The following is a 21,417-nucleotide window of genomic DNA, read 5'->3' as shown; positions in this document are numbered from 1 at the left end:
TGCTGTCATTTTCTAGAAAGAGTAACTTCTCTCTTCCTCCAAAGACCACAATTAACTCCTACTGCTTTTATACAGAAGTGGATGGCTTTAGAAATTCTGTCAGATAACGGCAGCTACCATGATGGTGTATCTTATTACGCAATAGATGTAAAGCACTTTATATGTACTGCCTCATTTAATCCCTACAGCAATCCTGCTAATACTAATATTGTCCCCATCGTACAGATGGGGACAATGCTAATTCAAGAGAATAACTTCTCCAAGAACACATGGCTAAATCAAAGGGACTGAAAATACAGATTAAAATATGGATGGGGCCAGGTGCAGTGGGTCATGCCTGTAATTCTACTTTGGGAGGCTTTGGGAGGCTGAGGTGGGAGGGACGGCTTGAGCTCGGGAGTTCAAGACCAGCCTGGGCAATACAGTGAGATGTCATCTCTAGCAAAAATGAAAAAAAGCAGCCAGGCAAGATGACTCACTCCTGTGGTCCCAGCTACTTGGGAGGCTGAGATGGAAGGACTGCTTAAGCCTAGGAGGTGAGGCTGCAGTGAGTCATGATTGCACCATTGTACTTCAGCCGGGGTGACAAAGTGAAACTCTGTCTATAAAACAAACAAACAAAAAAAGGATGAAATCCTGAAACTCAGCCTTCTAACTAACAACATAAAAACCGGAGAGAAATTACTAAAATCCCTTCTTGGAACATACGCATTCACATCTGGAGTGGACTAGCACTGAAAGGCAACATAACCTTCTAAACCTAGTTTCACAGGCATGTGTGGTAAAAACTGTCAAAATCTCACCAGAGGGACTCTTGGAGGGTAAAGCTAGGTACCGATGAAAAATTGTCGGCCAGGTGTGACAGTTCATGCCTGTAATCCCAGCACTTTGGGAGGCTGAGGCAGGCAGATCACCTGAGGTTGGGAGTTCGAGATCATCCTGGCCAACATGGTGAAACCCCCGTCCCTACTAAAAATACAAAAATTTGCTGGGTGTGGTGGCAGGCACCTGTAATCCCAGCTACTCAGGAGGCCAAGGAAGGAGAATTGTTTGAACTTGGGAGGCTGCGGTGAGCCAAGATCGCACTATTGCGCTCCAGCCTGGTTGACAAGAGTGAAACTCCATCTCAAAAAAAACAAAAGAGAAAAAGAAAAATTCTCATAATTACTTGGAGGAAGACTACCTGGCTTACCTCAGATTTATTGTAATAAGAGTTCCCTATATTCAGCATTCCAAGTTTCCCATATTTTATTTGTATATGGTTCACAAAGGATATGTGTATTTGAGTGGATGCTTTCCAGCTAAGATCATTAATGGCAATGTCCCAAATACATTAAATTGGCAATCTAGGACATTTGAGGGCTAAAGTAGGGGCAGTAATGTAGAGCTGAAAAAAACAGAAGGTAGTACTGTATTGAGGGGAAAACAAAAAGCAAATGTATTATAATTTCTATTATATCTTTTCACATTGTTGAATAAGACCCTTCCTTATTAAGGCACAATTTTGATAAAGAAATTTCAATCTCTTTAATGAGATCCTTTTTAGTTTATACTTTCAGTTGAATCTCTCTAAAGTAAATAATGTTATACCAAAGCTTAATACTTCCTATATGAAGATTTTCAAGGGACAGAAACTGAATAACTCTTTACTTAATAACTGTGAAAGCATATACCTGTGTGCCATACAGGGAAAGCATGCAAGCTTTTGAATTACCTCCAATAAAAAGATAGCAAAATTAATTTCTTATTCAAATACATTTAAAAGCAACTTCTTTAGTTGCTTTTATAAGAATACAAATAAAATAAGAAAACATAAGTTTCTGTGGTCAGCAAATAGTTCCTTTTAATGTGTAGCTGCAAATTTTTGATAAACTTTCTTTTTAAAATGCTTTTCAGCCGGGTGCGGTGGCTCACACCTGTACTCCCAACACTTTGGGAAGTCAAGGCAGGCAGTTCAGGAGGTCAGGAGATCGAGACTAGCCCTGGCCAACATGCTGAAACCCTGACTCTACTAAAAATACAAAAATTAGCCGGGTGTGGTGGTGCATGCCTGTAGTCACAGCTACTCAGGAGGCTGAGGCAGGAGAATTGCTTGAACCTGGGAGGTGGAGGTTGCAGTGAGCCAAGATCACACCACTGCACTCCAGCCTGGATGACAGAATGAGACTCCGTCTCAAAAATAATAATAATGATAATAATAAAGTAAAATGGTTTTCAAGATCAACTTCTACAAGACCGCCTACAGGTAACAAAATTAAATGCCCATATCCCACCTAGACACAGTAATACAGAAACACTTAAATAGACACATTTTTTAACAAAGAAAAACACAAATTAAAAGCCCAGAAATTATCAAGAAATGTTCGGCTCCGCCGTCAGGATTTCAGGTCCAGCGAGGCTGAGTTAATGGCCAGAGTAGCAGAGTCCCCAATTTTAGTTCTACTTCCTCATTTACTGCTCTGCATAAACAGGTCCGTGTAAATTTAACCTCTCCGAGTTGCAGCTGCCTGATTTGTAAAATTGTGATTCCATCTTTGATATATCACAACAGAGTGCTGCATCAGATAATTCTTTAAGCTATTCCTAGCTTAAAGATTTAAGTTTTATGTCTCCCTACTACTTAACGCCTTTATAACACTTCATTCTGTTTCTGCTACTTGATATTGATATATACTCTTAATTTTCCAATTTAAAAATATCTGAGGGCCAGGCGCGGTAGCTCACACCTGTAATCCCAGCACTTTGGGAAGACGAGGCGGGTGGATCACTCGAGGTCAGGAGTTTAAGACCAGCCTGGCCAACAGGGAGAAACCCTATCTCTATTTTAAAAATAGAAAAATCAGCTGTGCATGGTGGTGTGCACCTGTAGTCCCAGCTACTCGGGAGGCTGACATGAGAATTGCTTGATCCTGGGAGGCAGGGGGTGCAGTGACAGGAGGTCACATCACTGCACTCCAGCCTGGGTGACACAGCAAGAATGTCTCAAAGAAAAAAAAAAAATCTGGCCGAGTGCGGTGGCTCACACCTGTAATCCCAGCACTTTGGGAGGCCAAGGTGGGTAGATTACCGGAGGTTAGGAGTTCGAGACCAGTCTGGCCAACATGGTGAAACCCTGTCTCTATAAAAAATACAAAAATTAGCCGGGTGTGGTGGCATGCCCCTCTAGTCCCAGCTACTCTGGGGGGATGAGACAGGAGAATCGCTTGAACCCGGGAGGCGGAGGTTGCAGTGAGCCAAGATCGCGCCACTGTACTCCAGCCTGGGTGACACAGCCAGACTCCATCTCAAAAAATAAAATAAAATAAAAAATAAATAAATGGATCTGACAACTAGAAGAATCTACGAAAAAAGAAAAAAATATCAAATAGCACATTTCCCCCCATTTAATATCAGTAAGTGCTTGAGACTTTCATTTTTATCCTAAGACCTTATAAAAAGAAAAGACGACCTTTTTGCTTTTAAGTATTCATAGGCATGGGACACAAACTCAAACGCCTTATAGGTAACCTGTGTATGAACTGGCCACTGTGAGAAAACATGAAGAGAAAAGGCATTGGGCGATCTAGAAAGTGTCCATATTCCCTGAATGCATTTAAACTAAAAAAATTTATTTAACAGCGCTGGCCAGTTTGAAGCACATTCTGTATGACCACTAAAAAATGCCTTCAGTCAATAAACGTACAAGTCCATGTTTCCAACTATGATATTGTTTCATTTTCTTCCATCCAACTTGTTACTTTATTTCATTTCAGTAAATATTACCCATTTGATAAAAATAACCTTCCTGTTTGTAGAAATCATTGCCACATGGACAAAATCTACTTTTTACTTTTAGAAAAACATATTACCTCCTTATTATCCCTTTGGGGCAATTAACCAAGCATGTGAGGGCACTGAGAAATTAGTTTTGGTCTTACTGAAACTAAACAGCAAAGCTTGAACCTATGTCTGACTTTCCAAGCTTGTTTCTCAACCTGTTTGTCATGATCCCTTTTGAAAAACAAAGATCTCAGATTATCCATCTTGGGACACTGACACTACACCCAAAAGATATATCTCCTGTGGCAGGAGATATACGCAGTGTATACTGTGTTTTTACATCAACAAGTAAGTTTTTTTAAAAAAACAACCTCTATATTCTGTCATTTATATTATGAACACATTAATTATTCACATACAAAATTATAATCATAATTTTGAAAACACAAAAACCACTGAGCAATTACGATATGGTCCCCTGGGGCATATAGCTACCCTCTTCCATAAAAAACCCATTACAGAAAACATGTTTACTTAAATAAAATGAGCCTTGGGGCAAAGTAAACGTTTAAAGGGATCAACATGTGAAATGTGTTGAAGCTGCCCAAACATCATGATTATAATCCTTAAAATAATCACACTAAGTGACCACTTCTTAAAACAGAAACTATGAAAAACTGAAACAAAATTGCTGAAAGTAACAAAATTCATTTGGATGAAAACGAGTAAGACATTGCTGACTCTGAGGTTGTGATCTGACAAGTTGGAAAACATTACCAGGACTTCCTGCTTCCATTTCTGACGTGGTTTCTAGGCTTGTTAGGTCTTTATGAAACAGTCGTCTCACAGTTCTGCAGCCTCTTGTGTCTTGCCACCGATAACCGTCTTCATTTTCCTGAAAGGAGTCTTTTCTTTGTCGGTTTATAACAGGAATTCTAGGTCCAGGTTTGAATTCTCTCCAGTTGTCTGAATTACCAGTGTGTTCATCAGACAGCCATCTCTTACTCTGATCTTTGTGGTTGTCATTCATCCAAGCAGGTTGACTGTAGATTGGGTTTTTAAATGCATATGGATTGCTGGAAACAGCACATGGTCCTTTTCTGGGGGTATTCCCATAGTTCCCTGGTGTTATCTTTTTTTTTTGAAGGCCCTTTTCCATTTTACTGCCATGGCCTTTAGCATGGTCATCTATTATTAAATAATCTTGTTGGGGGTGACCCCTTCTGAAGTCATCATCATCCATAGTCCCCCGGTCTTTAGTGCGCTTCGCGAAATAAGGTTTTGCTGTATCTCCCATGGTCTTTGACTTCAATTTTCTTACTTTGCACCTGAAAGAAGGCATTGTGGGAAAATATCAAACTGTATAACAAGATATCATACAAGTATACAAAATAACACATTTATCGTACAGATGCCCAAAGCCTGTGAAACTCTTTCCCTATTTTTTTAAAGTAAAAATTCTATCACATTCTTAATAATCAGTGCCATACTCTAGAGGTTGGGAGGCTTGGTCCTCTAACACTCTTCATGAAAATTAATACTTACTATTCAGCATGAAGATTAAATCTGTGAATAAGAGAAGGTCTATAGGTTCCAGAACGGTAGCATAGTAGAGTATTACTCAAACCAAGTATGGTCGGCTTTTTCCTCTGTAACAAAGCGTTTCTCTTCAAAGAAAACCTCATCTCTAGGCAATATTATTACTAAACTACCGAAACAGTCTTTTTTTTTTTTTTAAGTTGGCAATTACTTGTAAGTGTTATACACTGAAACTTTACGTGAACGGAGTACCACATCTTTCAACTCCAATTTTCCGTCCCTTCACCACTACTCTGGACAGACCGGCTTTGAGCGCTTAGGTTACGGAGGGGTTGGGCTCCCGACCAAGGTGCAGCTGTAATCAAAGGGGCTGGGTTTCCGATCAAGGGACAACTCCAGCTAACCTCCTCAATCCCCACTCTCCAACCCCAAACAAGTTTGGTTTTGTCAGGAACAGCAATTCCCTGAGGAATGACACTCCTCTTCAATCCCCATCTGACCGCTCCACCACCGATCTGCCTTAGTTTCCACCCTTTTGAGACCGACGTGGAGAAAGAGGAGGCGTCCCTGCACTCCTGGCCAAGAAGCCACCGTGGGGACCAGGAAGCAGGAAGTGACCTGCTGTCTCCATGGGGTTCCAGGGTTCCCCCGGCCAGCCAAGGGGCCAGAGGCGAATGTCTTGACCCAAATCCCATCTTCTGCGCCCGCAGTCTGACAAAAAGTGAAAACACGGACTCGAACCCGAGAGCTCAGTCTCTGCCGGCCTGGGGGTTCCTCGGTCACCCAAACTGGTGCGAGGAAGCCGGCGGGGGATGGAACCAACGTACCTCCGGGGCCAGGCCGGACCACTACTCTGGAGTCCAGGAAACCAACTGGAGAATCAGCCCGGAGGCGAGTCTGGCAGGGACGTTGGGAGAAGGCGCCCAGGAGCACTCACCACCCTCGCCGCGGTCCCCAGCCTCTTCCTATCCCGGCCGGGCTCCCTCTCCGTGTTTTCCTTCGGCCCCACTTCCGGCGCTCAGCGCTGTCTCATTGTGCGCGATTGGGAGCCGACTGTGCCCCCGCCCTAGCGCTCCGCCGCGCACACCGGAAACGCGCGCCGCGCCGCGCCCCGCCCCGCGGTGCCCCGCCCACGCTCCGGCCCCTCCTCCCTGCCTGGCCCCGCCTCCCGCGCCTGGCCCCGCCTGGCCTGTCCGTTCCGGTGCCCCAGCGTACTCCCTCTAGGTGTCAGGCCTCGGGTCTGGGCCCCGGTTGCGCCCTTTAGCGCGGGCGGATTACTGGCTCGCTGGATAGCGGGTTCGCCGGCGCGCGGGGGCCAGGCCCGACCTTCTTACCAGAGCAGCGCCTGCTCCTTCTCTCTCCGGGCTTCGACACTCCTCTGGTTACCCTCTCTGCTCGGGGCGCTGAATGCTCGGGAGAGGCGCGGGAGCCCAGACTTACGCACCTGGAGAGGGACGCGGAGCCGGCGGTCGGGCACAGCCGCCTTCCCCGCGCTCGGGACCTCGGCTTTGCCCCAGGGTGCTCACCGGTTGCTTCTAGGGGGAGTAAAGGCTCCGAGGCCTCCTAGCGCTCTTAGTGTTTTTCTGATAATTCGGAGTGATTAATGTTTTCGTGAATTCTTAATTGCCGACCTTGTAGAAATGCCAGCATTTAAACATCCACTGCTCACCCAGATCTTAAAGTGGTCAAGGAAAATGCTCTGCTTTTTTCTTAGGTTGTGTAAGGATTACTTTTACTTAAAAAAAAAAAAAAAATTAGTATATTTCGAAGAATATGTGTAATGGCAAGGGGTGACCAGGGAGCGTTCAATTCGAATTTTTGAAGACCGCACACCTCGAACTCGGTGTTGCTTTTTATTTATTTCTTTACTGTATGACCTTCCTTGCCGTTTGCAGTGTTCTAAATGCTTTGAAAAGCATCAAGCAACTAGTGAAATTAGGGAGCGTTGGGAAAATCGAGTTTCCATTTCTCTGCTTTTTTAAAGCATGTAAATAGAAAGCTATCAGGTCCTATGGGGCAATGGCCTTAAAATAATAACACGCAAAGTACTGGCTATGCCAGTAACTGTTGTGAAGGCTTTACAAATACTCCTTTATTTTACTTATTTTTGTAGAGACAGGAGTCTCCTATGTTGCTCAGGCTGCTTTCCAATTCCTGGCCTCAAGCATCCTCCCACCTTGGCCTCCCAAAGTGGTGGGATGACAGGGATGATCCACCATACCCAGCCTTAACTTCTACAATCCTCACAACTTCAGGAAGACTATATCATTATCCCACTTTTAAAGATGAGGACATTTAGCACTTGCAGTGAAGTAAATGGCACTGCTGCAATCCAAACCCTGAATATGAGGCTGTTATTAACCATGTGGCTATATTAAAAGTGATGTAAAACACATTCCTACAACTTTTATATAATTCCTTACTTAGATATTTTGATTCTGAAAATACATGAGGATCAAACTCTTCAACAGGCAGACAGTGGCCTTGAAAATATAGAGTCCAAAAGGGAGTGTGATGATGCATGATTACATTAATTCTGAGACAGCAGCGTCACCACGCCCCACCCAAACCAGTAATTCCTGTACAAAAGAACTGATTTAGAAATCTGCCTCCACCTAGAGTTCTAGAGTAGCAGTAGAGGACGCATCTTTTTAAGGATTTAAATACCTTTTTTTTTTTTTTTTTGAGATGGCGTGTCACTCTGTTGCCCAGGCTGGAGTGCAGTGGCATGATCTCCACTCACTGCAACCTCTGCTTCCACCTAGAGTTCTAGAGTAGCAGCAGAGGATACATCTTTCTAAGGATTTAAATTTTTTTTTTTTTTTTTTGAGACAGAGTCTTACTGTGTTGCCCAGGCTGGACTGCAGTGGTGCGATCTTGGCTCTCTCCATCCTCTGCCTCCCAGGTTCAAGTGATTATCCTGCCCCAGCCTCCCTAGTAGCAGACATGCACCACCATGCCTGGTTAATTTTTGTATTTTTAGTAGAGAGGGGGGGTATCACCATGTTGGCCAGGCTGGTCTTGAACTCCTGACCTCAAGTGATCCACCTGCCTCGGCCTCCCAAAGTGCTGGGATTACAGGTGTAAGCCACCACGCCTGGTCGGATTTAAAATATTTTTGCCGGGCACTTTGGCTCCTGCTTGTAGTCCCAGCAACCCTGGAGGCTGAGGTAGGACGATACCTTAAGCCCAAGAGTTGGAGGCTGCAGTAAACTATGTTGGTGCCACCACACTCCAGGCTTGGCAACAGGGCAATACCTTGTCTCTCTCAAAAATAAATTTAAAAAATAAAACGCTTTAAATTTGCATTTTCTTCAACGTCTTTCCCAAAGCCCAACTTCTTTTATTCTAATAGTTGCTTTTAAGATTCGTCTTGAGGCCAAATCAGGCTCTCTAAAATAAGATGCAGTGCTAATCAAAATATATTGACAACAGAATATACCTTTTTCTGTCCATATTATGCTGTAATGGATATTTAAGTTGGTCCTAGGAATCCTTATAATCTGGTTGGAAATTTTGGTTTGATTTTTCTTTGGATGTCACTGGAAGGATTAATGAGTTTCTCAGAATCTTTGTGGTGATTGCTTCATGGTCTTGACATATTTCCAACAACCTGGAGCAGAAATGTGGCAAAGGCTGCTCTTTACTGTTAAGCTATGCTCAGAGGACATTAATACTGCTCCATATGTTACAATGTATTTTCTATCTTGAGCTTAACATTGTAATACATCTTGAAATTCTTGTGATTCTATCTTGAAATTAACATTGTAATACATGTACTACATCTTGACATTCTTCTAATTCTATCTTGAAATTAACATTGTAGTACATGTAATACATCCTGACATTCTTGTAATTCTATCTTGAAATTTACATTGTAATACATGTAATACATCTTCATATTCTTGTGATTCTATCTTGAAATTAACATTGTAATACATGTAATACATCTTGAAATTCTTGTGATTCTATCTTGAAATTAACATTGTAATACATGTAATACATCTTGACATTCTTGTAATTCTATCTTGAAATTAACATTGTAATACATCTTGACAAGTCAACTTTTAACAAACTCAGTGCTTTTTTTCTATACAGCCATGGAGTCAGAAATACAGGAATTATATTCATAGTTTTATCAGCCGAATTTTTTCCCCAGTGGTTTATTTTGTTTGGTTTGGTTTGGTTTTCGGTTTTTAGAGCTCTAATGCTTAAATGCCAGTGGTTTTTATCCACGTTGTTAGCAAGTTATGTTGGTTCCTCCTTCAAACCTGTCCGGAGTCCAGTAACTTATCACCACTTTCTCTGCTTCCGGCCAGATGCTCACCACTATCACTTGCTTCCACCTTGTCCTCCAATCTACTCTTTTTTTTTTTTTTTCCTGAGATGGAGTTTCGCTCTTGTTGCCCAGGATGGAGTGCAATGGCATGATCTCGACTCACCACAACCTCTGCCTCCTGGGTTCGAGCAGTTCTCCCACCTCAGTCCCCCGAGTAGCTGGGATTACAGGCATGAGCCACCACACCTGGCTAATTTTGTATTTTTAGTAGAGATGGGGTTTCTCCATGTTGGTCAGGCTGGTCTCGAACTCCCAACCTCAGGTGATGCATTCGCCTTGGCCTTCCAAATTGCTGGGATTACAGGCATGAGCCACTGTGCCTGGCTCCTCCAATCTACTCTTGACACAGTAGCCAGAAAATGCATGTTAAAAGCCAGAGTGAGCTCCCCCTCAAAACCCTTCACTGGCTCCCAATTTCTCTGGGAGTAAAAACCAAAGTCCTTCAATGGCTCAAGGCCTTTCCCTTTACCTACCAATCTCAGCCCTTATTCCTCTTACCCCAGTGGTATAATATAAAATAGATTTGGCCTTTGTCCCCAGTTTCTGTCATAGAGCTCTTAAAATCCTTGAAATTTCCTGAGTGATAGAAGTGTCTTTCCGTGTTCATAGTGAGCCCCTAAACTCCTGAGTTTATGTTAATGAGATGATTTAGGGTGGGGGCCCTACATAGCCTCAGCATGGGGGCTAATCACCAGAAAGACCAAGTGATTGGAGGAATAGAGGGTTAGAACTTTGAGCTTCACCAACTGACCTCTGTGAAGGGGAGGAGGGGGCCGGAGATCAAGCTCTCTAAGTAGTCTTGAACAAAAGGATTTGATGAGAGTCCCTATAGTTGAACACATGTAGGTGCTGGACATTGGCTCACCTAGAGAGGGCATGGAAGCTCTGTGCCCTGCTGCCCAACCTTGCCCTGTGTACCTCTTCATCTGGCTGTTCATCTGTATACCTTATAATATCATTTATAATAAATCAGTAAACGTGTTTTCCTGAGTTCTCTGGGCTACTGGGGACACGGGAACCTCAGAAACCAGTTAGTCAGAAGTATGGGTGGCTTGGACTCATGATTGCTATCTGAAGTGGGGGCAAGCTTGTAGGGTTGAGCCCTCACCTGTGGGATCTGACACTATTGCCAGGTAGATAGAATTGAAATGAATTATAGGACACCAAGTTGGTACAATTGCTTCTGTAAAGGCAGAAGGAAATTTATACCCTCAGAAGTTTTGATGGTTTGAATCTATAAAACAAACTGACAATAGACAGATTAACAGGAGAAAAGACATATCGATTTATCAACTTGCAAGCTAGCGAGAGCCAAACAAAGTATGAAACTCAAAGAAGGGCCAGATGGCTGAAGCTTAAGTAGGACCCTGAGCTACAGAAAGAAACCAGGGCCTCTGATGGGGAGGTGGTGACCAAAGTCATTGAAAGGTGATGGTAGAGTAAGTGTGTGGCAAGCAAAAGTTTTCTTATTATACAGATAAAAAGTCTTTCAGACTAGAAAAATGGTTTTAAAAAAAGGTGAAAAGTCTGTCCAATCAGATGTGGTGGCTCACACCTATAACCCCAATACTTTGGGAGGCTGAGGCCTGAGGATTACTTGAGCCCAAGAATTTGAGACATGTCTGGGCAACACGGCAAAACCCCATCTCTACAAAAAATATAAAAGGTTAACCAGGCGTGGTGGCACACACCTGTAGTTCCAGCTACTCGGCAGACTGAGGTGGGAGGATCACCTGAAACCAGGGAGGTCGAGGCTGCAGTGAGCTGTGATTGCACTACCGTACTCCAGCCTGGGCAACAAAGTGAGACTCTGTCTAGAAAAAAAACAAACAACAACAACAACAAAAAGCCTGTCCAGGTACATTGTCCTGGGCTCTCCTGAGACACAAGTTCATCTTCTCTAGTTAGTGTAGATTCCAAGGAGGGGGTCTAAGACAATTGCATTTCTTCTGCAGAAACTTCCCTTAATCAGGTAAAGGAAGTTTAGAGAAAGTCCCTCCCTGCCTGTAGATGGGTGAGGGTGGTGGGGTGAGGCAAGAGAAAATCAGACAGTCCTTGGTTCTGAGATTTATTTCTTTTTTTTTTTTTTTTTTTTGAGACGGAGTCTCGCAGTCGCCCAGGCTGGAGTGCAGTGGCCGGATCTCAGCTCACTGCAAGCTCCGCCTCCCGGGTTTACGCCATTCTCCTGCCTCAGCCTCCCGAGTAGCTGGGACTACAGGCGCCCGCCACCTCGCCCGGCTAGTTTTTTCTATTTTTTAGTAGAGACGGGGTTTCGCCGTGTTAGCCAGGATGGTCTCGATCTCCTGACCTCGCGATCCACCCGTCTCGGCCTCCCAAAGTGCTGGGATTACAGGCTTGAGCCACCGCGCCCGGCCGAGATTTATTTCTAAGCCCTTTCAGTTTCCCCCTTAAAAGTACTCAGCCGTGCCAAAGTGCCACAACTTGGGGCATTATTTTCTAAGCTCCAACACTTGGTATGTGGGGAAATCACCCACCTCCACTTATCTGGTCACAGAAGTATGCTGCATTGAATGTGAGAATAGAGTGGAAACTATTTTTTTCATTGCACTCCCTCCCATACACGCACATTGCACCCTGGCTATGCTAGCCTTGCAATTCTTCCATCACAAAGCCTCAGGGCTTTGCCCTGGGTGTTCCCTCAGCCTAAAACAGGTTCCCTTAGATATGTATATTTGTCACTTTCTCTTTCCCTTCATGTCTTTGCTGAAAGGTCACATTCTCAATGCAGCCTATTCTGACTACCGATTTATTTATGTATGTATGTATTTATTATTTATTTATCTTTTTGAGACGAAGTCTTGCTCTGTTGCCCAGGCTCCAGTGCAGTGGCGCGATCTCAGCTCACTGCAACCTCCACCTCCCAGGTTCAAGCTATTCTCGTGCCTCAGCCTCCTGAGTAGCTAGGATTACAGGTGCCCATCACTACGCCCAGCTAATTTTTTTGAATTTTTAGTAGAGATGGGGTTTCACCATGTTGGCCAGGCTGGTCTTGTACTCCCGAACTCAGGTGATCCGCCCACCTCTGCCTCCCAAAGTTCTGGAATTATAAGCGTGAGCCACCATACCTAGCCCTGTCCACCCATTTAAATTGTAATCTAACATTTTACCTGGTGTATTTTTTTGTCTTGTAAAAAGAATTCAAAATCTAAACTGTTGGAACTTTAAATTTTTTGAACCTTAAAGGAACATGCTTATGGAGCCTGAGTCACTTGACAGGCAGCTGTAACCTAAGCAGCTATAACCTAGGCAGCTGTAGCCTTTGTTTCTCTCATCATAGATTAACCTTCTTCTTTACTTATATGGTTTTGTAAAATGTTATAAGTGACTAATGGGCTCCAGAGAAGACCCCTTTCCTCTTGACTGTTGATCTTCATTATAGATTACCTTTGCTCTTAACTCTCTCACACTAAGGCTTATGACTAGCACATTGTCTAAGAAGGAACATTAAATATACTTTTAAGTTGGGAAGAAAATGAAAACAAGCTGTATGGAAAGGAAAACAAACCATAACTAATTTATAACCCATAAATCAGCCTTCTATGGAAAATTTTGCCATCACAGTGGCTTATAGGCTGGGCATGGTGGTTTACCCTATAATCCCAGCACTTTGGGAGGTCAAGGTGGGAGGATTTCTTGAGCCCAGGAATTTGAGACCAGCTTCGGTAACATAGTGATGTTATATATAAAGTTTCGGTGCCACAAAAGAAATAGCACTTGAATATAAAATTTTCTTTTTGATTCTCAGGAAGGCAAGATACTTCTATAGAAGGGTGTGCCCTTACAGGTGGAGCAATGGTGAGCGCACACGTGGACAAGGGAGGGGAAGGAATTCTTATCCCTGACGCACGTGGCCCCTGCTGCTGTGTTGTTCTCTTATGGGCTAGGGTTAGACCGCACAGGCTAAACTAATTCCGAGTGGCTAATTTAAAGAGAGTGATGGGGTGAGGGGTTTGGCGGGAAAAATGGTTACGACAGAGCAGGTAATCGGAATGAGTCAGAGTGGAGTAAGTAATCAAAAAAGGTTGCTATATGAGGAAGTTAAGTTTAAAAGTAGAAGGCAAAGAATTGAACATGTTGACATATTGATTCTTTGAAAAGAAATTTAGGACTCATATCCAACAACCCTTCCCCTTGTATTTCCTTATAGCTTTCTTTTCAAACTTTTGTTCACATGCCTTGGCTTAGTTGTTTTGCTTGATTTTCCAAAAGAAGAAGCTTCTCTGGATAAGGTGGAGGATAGTTAAGGGGGGTTTTAGTAAGTGCCATTTTTATGAGCCTCTGCGTCAACCCACCGATGCATGGTGTGACACAGCACCCAACAAGAATAAGTACACCTATTATGGCTGCGAAGGAAGTAAGAATTGAGACTATTATTGCTTTCCATTTACCAAACCACTTTTCTAGCCGTCCTGTAAAGGGGTCATTTACCCCTGAGTTGCTGGCTAACTCATTGGATAGAGCAATCAGACCTTACAATGTCTTTGTTCTACTTCCATTAGGGGCAGTGTTGTTTGGGATGAAGGTGCAACATTGAGTTTTAATCATGATGCAAACTCCTCCTCTTTCTGTTAATATCATGTCTAAGGCTAGCCTATTTTCCCAAGCCATCTGGCTAGTATCCTCTAATTGTTCAGCTATTCCTTTAACAACATCTCTAGTGTAGTTAATAAATCGCTGTTGGTTGTAGTAGATGTAATTTATCCAATCTACATTTTTATTGTCACCTACCAAAATATTGACTCAAATCCTGCAGCTATTTGATTTCAGGCTTTAAATTGATCTGGTATTCCCCATGGGACTCTAATTGTGTCTAAATAAACATGAGAGTTGAAAGACCCATAAGGGGCTTCCCTCGCTTTATGATGTCTTATTTTTCCTTCCTCTGGTTGATGAAATGCCTTGGCAAAAGGGATAGCCAATTGAACTAAAGCACAAGTACCACTTCAGTTATTGGCAGAGTGTCCAGTAAAGGTCCATCACAATACCACCACACATCTGCTCGGGGATGAATAAGGGCTGACTGATTGATAAGCTCTTGAAAATTCTTAAGCTCACTGCATCCCTTCAGGTCTCCAAGGAATGCTAAGTTTCCTCCCTGTCGTGAGAGACATGAAGTGAACTTAGTGTTGGGAGATGGAAGCTGGATGGCCCTTGGGGGCTGACCCACAGGGTGCCAGACTTTGGGGTATAGCAGAGAGAGAGCTTGGCACAACTCATTACTCCAGGCTGTAGAATCCTGGAAAAGAGCTACCATGCAGCCTACTCATGGTCGACTGGAGGATCACCCTAGTGGAAAGGGGACAGTCTGGGCCTCTGGCCTGCCGTGCGCACAAGCATAACACTTGCTTTTGTTTAATGTGTGGACGGAATATTTGATCCAGTCCAACCAGGCATTTGCATCTTGGTATCCTGTCTTAATTGCCAAAGTTTGTTTTAAGTGTTTAACTTTTATGATCCTCTAGTAAAATGAATGCATGGTTTTAGGAAATTACAAAAACCAGTTGGGGCAGTCCATCCTTGTTCTTCAGTGGTCCACAGAACGTTGGATGAACTATGGCATGAAAGCTCTACATCGGGGGGCAAGACTCCTGGTTGGCACTGGGGTCTTTATTGAAATCTCCCCAGATTAAATGGTCCCAATTTACTAAGACCCAGTCTGGGGAGAGTCAGGAGAGACAGAGGTACTTTTCTGAAGTAGAGAGCTGTCTTTGACTTGGCAAGTCCCCATAGCTGTCTTCGACTTGGCAAGTCCCCAAAACAAAGCAAGTATCAAATGCAATAGTTTGAGGCAAAATTGACTTGCTTATGTTATAACTAGATGGCCAGCAATAGAGCGAGGAAAGAAGCAAGAGTAATTGAATAGATGAAAGGGAGTTAAATTGTTCTTAGCTTTAGTTTGGTAGCGTTTTCCCCTGGGACCATGGCCCACGACTCTGGAGGGGGTTTGGCACTTTGTTTTTTCTTTTTCTTTTTTTCTTTTGAGACAGAGTCTCGCTCTGTTGCCCAGGCTAGAGTGCAGTGGCAGGACCTTGGCTCACTGCAAGCTCCACCTCCAGGGTTCACACCATTCTCCTGCCTCAGCCTCCCAAGTAGCCAGGACTGCAGGCACCCACCACCACACCTGGCTAATTTTTTTTTTTTTTTTTTTTTGTATTTTTAGTAGAGATGGGGTTTCACCGTGTTAGCTAGGATGGTCTTGATCTCCTGACCTCGTGATCTGCCCACCTTGGCCTCCCAAAGTGCTGGGATTACAGGCGTGAGCCCAGCCAGTGCTTTCTTGACTCAGGTGTGATGTGTCCCTCCTCCTTCTGCTGTACGAACAGCAGTCTCGGTGGTTAGCAGCACAAGGTGGGGTCCTTCCCAGGTGGCTCAAGTTTTCCTTCTTTCCACCCTTTGATGAGAACGTGATCCTCAGGCTGGTGCTGGTTTACCGGAGATTCTAGGAGTGGTACCTGTGCTAAATGACTTTAGTTTTGAGGGAAAGGAAAGTGGAAGATAAACGAAGTAAATGATTTCTAAGAAATTCATCTTTTGTTTTAAATGTGGGGATATCAGCAGTGGACTTTATAGTCCTTGGTGTCTTCTTACTGAGAAATTTCCTTTAGCACCTATTTTTATTAGTTTTTAGACCAAAGAAAGTCAAACACCATTTTATATTTGACAGCGCTTCCTGTATGATTTTTATACCTGATAAGCTAAATTTCACCTTTGTATTAGTGTGTTATTAATGTTGCAATCAATTTTAATAAAATCATGTAGACATATTTATCTAATTTTAACGTCTAATCATAAGGTAAGATTTTTATAGACTTTTTTTAACCTTTTATAATTTTTGTTAAAGAGCAGGTTAGTGCTTTAAGAAAAATCCATTGTGTTTTTATTTTAATATCCAGTTCACAGAAAAACTGGATGATATCCTTTTAACTTTAGCCAATATGTTTACACACAGAATTTCCTTTATAATTAACATTTTAAAACTTGCTTAAACCTTCAAAACAAAGTTGTTTTTTTTTTAACCTTTTAATGTAAGTAAAAATCCACATTCTTATGCCTCCTTATAATCCTTTTACTAAACGTATATTTTACTTTCCTTATACACCTTGAACATAAACTGTTTCTTCAATAGTTTTACATTCAGGAGGCCTGATTACTGTTACATTATACAACATTTCTTGCATAAATTTCCTTTTATAACACACATTTTTTTTTCACGACTTTCACAGACAATTCGTTGACCTGCCTCAACTTTCTGACTTGTTGCAAATGTCCCTTTCTTTAAACAACCAGTTAACTTATTTTAGGACAAGAATTTACCATATAACATTCTTTTTACATAAATTCTCCTCCCACCCTCCCTCCTTTTTTTCCCCAAAGATGATAACCATTCTTTTCCAAAGCAAACTTCCTTGATGTCTGTGGACTAGACAGCCTAAGGCCACAAGATGAGAAGTTAGGATAATACATGTTACACTGTTAACTTTTAGCAAACTTTACTTTTGTTGAAAACCTTGTAAGTTTGGGATTTCAATAATCCTTTGCTATTAATAAGACCTTGTTTAGTCCAAATTAACTCAGAGTTGGTACAGATGGTTCCTTCATGGTTCTGTAAGTACTTTAAGGCTTGGCTGAGTGCAAACAGCTCACACGTTTGAGCAGACCAAGTGTTGGGCAATTTTCCTGACTCCATTTCTACGGGAGTTTCTCCATCAATCACTGAATACCCATCGTGTCTTTTTCCCTCAGTCACCCGGAGGAACCATCTATGAATAAGTGCCGTCCAGTCTGGAAGGGGGTTTCTCCTGGGTCTGGTCAAACCTTTGCATGGTAATCAATTAAATCTAAACATGTATGTTCTTTCCTTAGATTTGGATTTCTTGTCAGGAAACTTGCTGGGTTGAGTGAATTATCAGTGGTCAATGTTAAATCATCCTTTTCTAACAGAATGGCCTCATACTTAAAGATTCTCGCGTCAGTAAGCCACCTCCCTGCTCTTTGGTTTAAGATAGTTCTAACTTGGTGAGGCTTGCTTACTGTCAATTTTCCTCCAAAGGTTAACTTTCTGCTTTCCTTGACTAGTATTGCCGTAGCCGCGATGCATTGAGGCCATCCATAAGTGACTGGGCCTAAGAGCTTTGATAGGAAGGCTAGGGGCTGCCGGCGGCCTCCGTGTTCTTGAGTGAGCACTCCTAAAACTACCGCACTGTCCACGTTAACAGAAATGTGGAATGGCTTTTCTAGGGAGGATAAGGCTAAAACAGGGGCAGTTATGAGCCTTTCCTTTGGCTTCTTGACTTGATCAGCTTCCTCAGAAGTCCACGGGAGATGGTTAGGCTTCTCCTGGGCAAGTTTTTGATATAACAGTTTACTGTGCAGTGCATATGAATCAATCCATAAGCGGCAGTATCCGACTAACCCTAAAAAGTTGCTGACATGATTCCCTCGATTCGTTCAGGCCGTATGCTTCACTTGTCGGCACTTATTAATTGGCCTAAATATTTAACTTCTGGCTCTACATACAGAAGCTTTCTTTTTGAGACTCGTAGTCTCTCAGACTGCAGATAGTTAAGAATATGTGTAGAGAAGTCACCTCCTCTATATCTTCACCAGATATGAGAAGGTCGTCCATGTACTGAAGAAGGCATATTTGTTCTGGAAGGCATATTTGTTCTAGGATGACAGCTTTTTCTAGTACTTGTTCTAAAATGTGGCCAAAAAGATTAGGGGAGCCCTGAGTGGGGGTCCTCCCACTCAAAAGCAAATATATCTCGGCTATCTTCAGCGAGGGGACAAGCCCAAAAAGCATCCTTCAAATCTATTACAGTAAACCATTGATGATTATATGGACTGGTAGTATTGGGGTGTTATAGGACATATAGGGCTCAAGAAGCCCATCCCTAATAAACCCTTTGATTATAGGTTTTAACCCTATCCTACCTTCTAGGGGAATAGGGTATTGCTTCCTTCTTACTACTTCTCCCAGGATTTTTAGCTTGATGTGGATCAGAGGGACTTGGAGTTTCCGTCGGTTTTCTTCTTCGGACCAGATATTAGGATTAATATATCTTTCATCTGTAGTGGTGAGTAGGTTTAATGAGGTGAGGAATCCTCTTGGGCTGACTTGTAGACCTATGCCTAACTTTAACATTAAATCCCTCCCCAGTAAATGAGTTCTTGCTTTAGGGATTAACAAGAACGGAATATAAGCTAATGATCCTGGTATCTAACTTCTGTGCTTTCTAAAATTTTTGCTCTAAATCCTTCCCCTTTTACCCCAGAGACTAAAAGTTCCTCTGAGAAGGAGACAACATTAGATGGGAGGGAAACAAACAGAGGAGCAGGCAGTCCCTGAGTTGACTAAAAAGGTGATAAGCTCATATTTAGATCCAACCTCCAAATTTATCAAGGGCTCCTGGTGGGACTCAAGATAAAAGAGAGAGCCTCTGAACCCCCTATTCTTCCTCGAAAGTCATGAGTGGAAGGGCTTCTTTTTCCTTTCTTAGTTTGGGACATCCTCATTTGAAGTGATCTGTTCTTCCACATCTATAGCACCTATCTGCTCCTCCATACTCTTTAGAGGGTCTGGTAGATGAGGACCTTGGTCCTCCAGATGGAGGCTGGGGTTCTTTTAGAGAGGGGTCTTTACGTTGGGAAGGAACAGGCTGGTGGGATGGTAATTCCCAAGAGTCAGAGTTATAAGGAGGAAGGATAACGTGAGTAGAGGGGGAATTGGAATGAGATCTGAGGTGGCAGCGCTGAGGGGAAAGACTGGGGACACTGACTGGGGCACACTGAGTCTAGGGGATCCCATGCACTGGAGTCTTTAGGCATGACAGCTGGTTCCTCTGACTTTTCATTTTGAGGTGCTGGATTAGGTTCTTCCCTATTTAAGGGAAAAAGGAGGGCTGGTCCTTGCCTCCAACAAAGGGCATAGCCTAGTTCTTCTTGAGACACTGGACCTTTATCATTAACATATCGGATTAGAAGCTGACACGTTACATCCTCATTCGACACAAACTTTGGCCAGAAGATGGAGAGTTTGAAGATGGGTCCCTGAGTCCAAATAAAACAGCAATATTTTATCATTTGTTGCTTTTTTCTATATTCAGTCCTTTCATTATCCTTCCAGTGTTTTAGCATGAGACCTAGGGGGCTATCTGGGGGGCTATCTTTGTTACCATCTTTATCCCCTTTGTTCCCTGTCTTACTTGGGGTATTTCTCATCTTGATGGTTTTGGGGTAAGGTTCAAGTTTCAATTTCCCTTGCTGGAAATTTTTCACCTTGTGGGGTGAGGCTCAATATCCCCCACTGGCAATTTCTTGCCTTTTGGGATAGGCTCAATTTCCCCACTGGAAATTTCTTGCCTTTTGTACTACTGGAGGTTCGTGTGAGGTTCAGTCCCCCACAGCGGGGATGTCTTGCCTCTTTTTAACAACTCTATGCTACCCGGACAAAGGAGCACTTCACTGCCCCCTGCCCACTCCCCGCGGCTTTCTTACCTTAGTCCTGACCACCAAGGAAATACTTCACCGGCTCCCGTGGCTTCTCCTTTCTTGATCTGTGCACAGAGTCATTGCTGCAGTATGTGAGGATCCTTTAAGCTTGGTGGCTGGCTTTTTTTTTTTTTTTTTTTGTCCCCTGCGTTGCTGAGAGCTAGGGTTATTCTTTGCACTGGGTGGGTCTTGATTTCTCACCCCTGAAATCATCTCAAGTGGGCAGGGTGCTCCTCCTCTTGAGAGAGAACCAGAGGCCATCCCCGGAGGGGAATGTAATCACAGGCGAGCCCCCAAATTGTTATATGTAAAGTTTTGGTGCGACAAAAGAAATAGCACTCGAATATAAAATTTTCTTTTTGATTCTCAGGAAGGTAAGGTACTTCTATAGAAGGGTGCGCCCTCACAGATGGAGCAATGGTGAGTGCACACGTGGACAAGGGAGGGGAAGGAATTCTTATCCCTGATTCAAGTGGCCCCTGCTGCTATGTCCTCCCCCAATTGGCTAGGGTTAGACCACACAGGCTAAACTAATTCCAATTGGGTAATTTAAAGAGAGTGATGGGGTGACTGGTTTGGTGGGAAAAATGGTTATGACAGAGCAGGTAATCAGAATGAGTCAGGGTGGAGCAGGTAATCGGAATGAGTCAGGGTGGAGCAGGTAATCGAAAAAGTTTGCTTTATGAGGAAGTTAAGTTTAAAAGTAGAAGGCAAAGAATTGAACATACTGACATATTGATTATTTGAAAAGACATTTAGGACTCATATCTAACAGTAAGACTCCCGTCTCTACAAAAAAAATTCTAAAATTAACCAGATGTGGCATGTGCCTGTGGTACCAGCTACTCAGGAGGCTTAACTGGGAGGATTGCTTGAGCTCTCCCACCTCAGGAGTTCAAGGCTGAAATGGGCTATGGTCATGCCACAGCACTCAGATCTAGGCAACAGAGTGAGACTATGTCTAGAAGAGAAGGAAGGGAAGGAAAGGGGAGGGGAGGGAAGGGAAAAATCTTATAATCCTGGCTGGGCACAGCCCTGGCTCACATCTGTAATCCCAGCACTTTGGGAGGCTGAGGCAGTCAGGTCACTTGAGTCCAGGAGTTCTAGACCAACATGATGAAACCCCCAAATACAAAATTTAGCAAAAAATACAAAAGTTAGCCAGGTGTGGTGTCATACACCCGTAGTCCCACTTTGGGTAGCTGAGGTGGGAGGATCACTTGAGCCTGGGAGGTCAAGGCTGCAGTGAACCTGATTATGCCACTGAA

The 21,417-nt window shown here is 43.2% G+C and overlaps 1 protein-coding gene across 8 annotated transcripts in view; it reads right to left on the bottom strand.

The window, feature by feature from the left end:
• TUT7 (terminal uridylyl transferase 7) overlaps nt 1-6,376 on the bottom strand; it is a 66,497-nt gene extending 60,121 nt beyond the window's left edge. For 2 of the 8 annotated variants that reach the window (XM_033236906.1, XM_033236911.1), the window contains exons 1-2: nt 6,126-6,370; nt 4,537-5,087 (exon numbers count right to left, since the gene is read on the bottom strand). In XM_033236906.1, the coding sequence (XP_033092797.1) occupies nt 4,537-5,056 (520 nt within the window). In that variant the 5' untranslated portion in view covers nt 5,057-5,087; nt 6,126-6,370. Of the gene's footprint in view, nt 1-4,536; nt 5,088-5,304; nt 6,052-6,125 lie in introns of those variants that run through there. The other 6 variants (XR_004443395.1, XM_033236907.1, XM_033236910.1 and 3 more) reach the window with 6 other exon arrangements.
• Between the last annotated feature and the right edge of the window lie 15,041 nt (nt 6,377-21,417).

The sequence above is a fragment of the Trachypithecus francoisi genome, unplaced genomic scaffold, assembly GCF_009764315.1.
Source record: "Trachypithecus francoisi isolate TF-2019V2 unplaced genomic scaffold, Tfra_2.0 Lachesis_group16, whole genome shotgun sequence".
Classification (NCBI taxonomy): Eukaryota; Metazoa; Chordata; class Mammalia; order Primates; family Cercopithecidae; genus Trachypithecus; species Trachypithecus francoisi.
The sequence above is the reverse complement of the archived record's forward strand: the minus strand, read 5'-3'. Positions and strand labels throughout refer to the sequence as shown.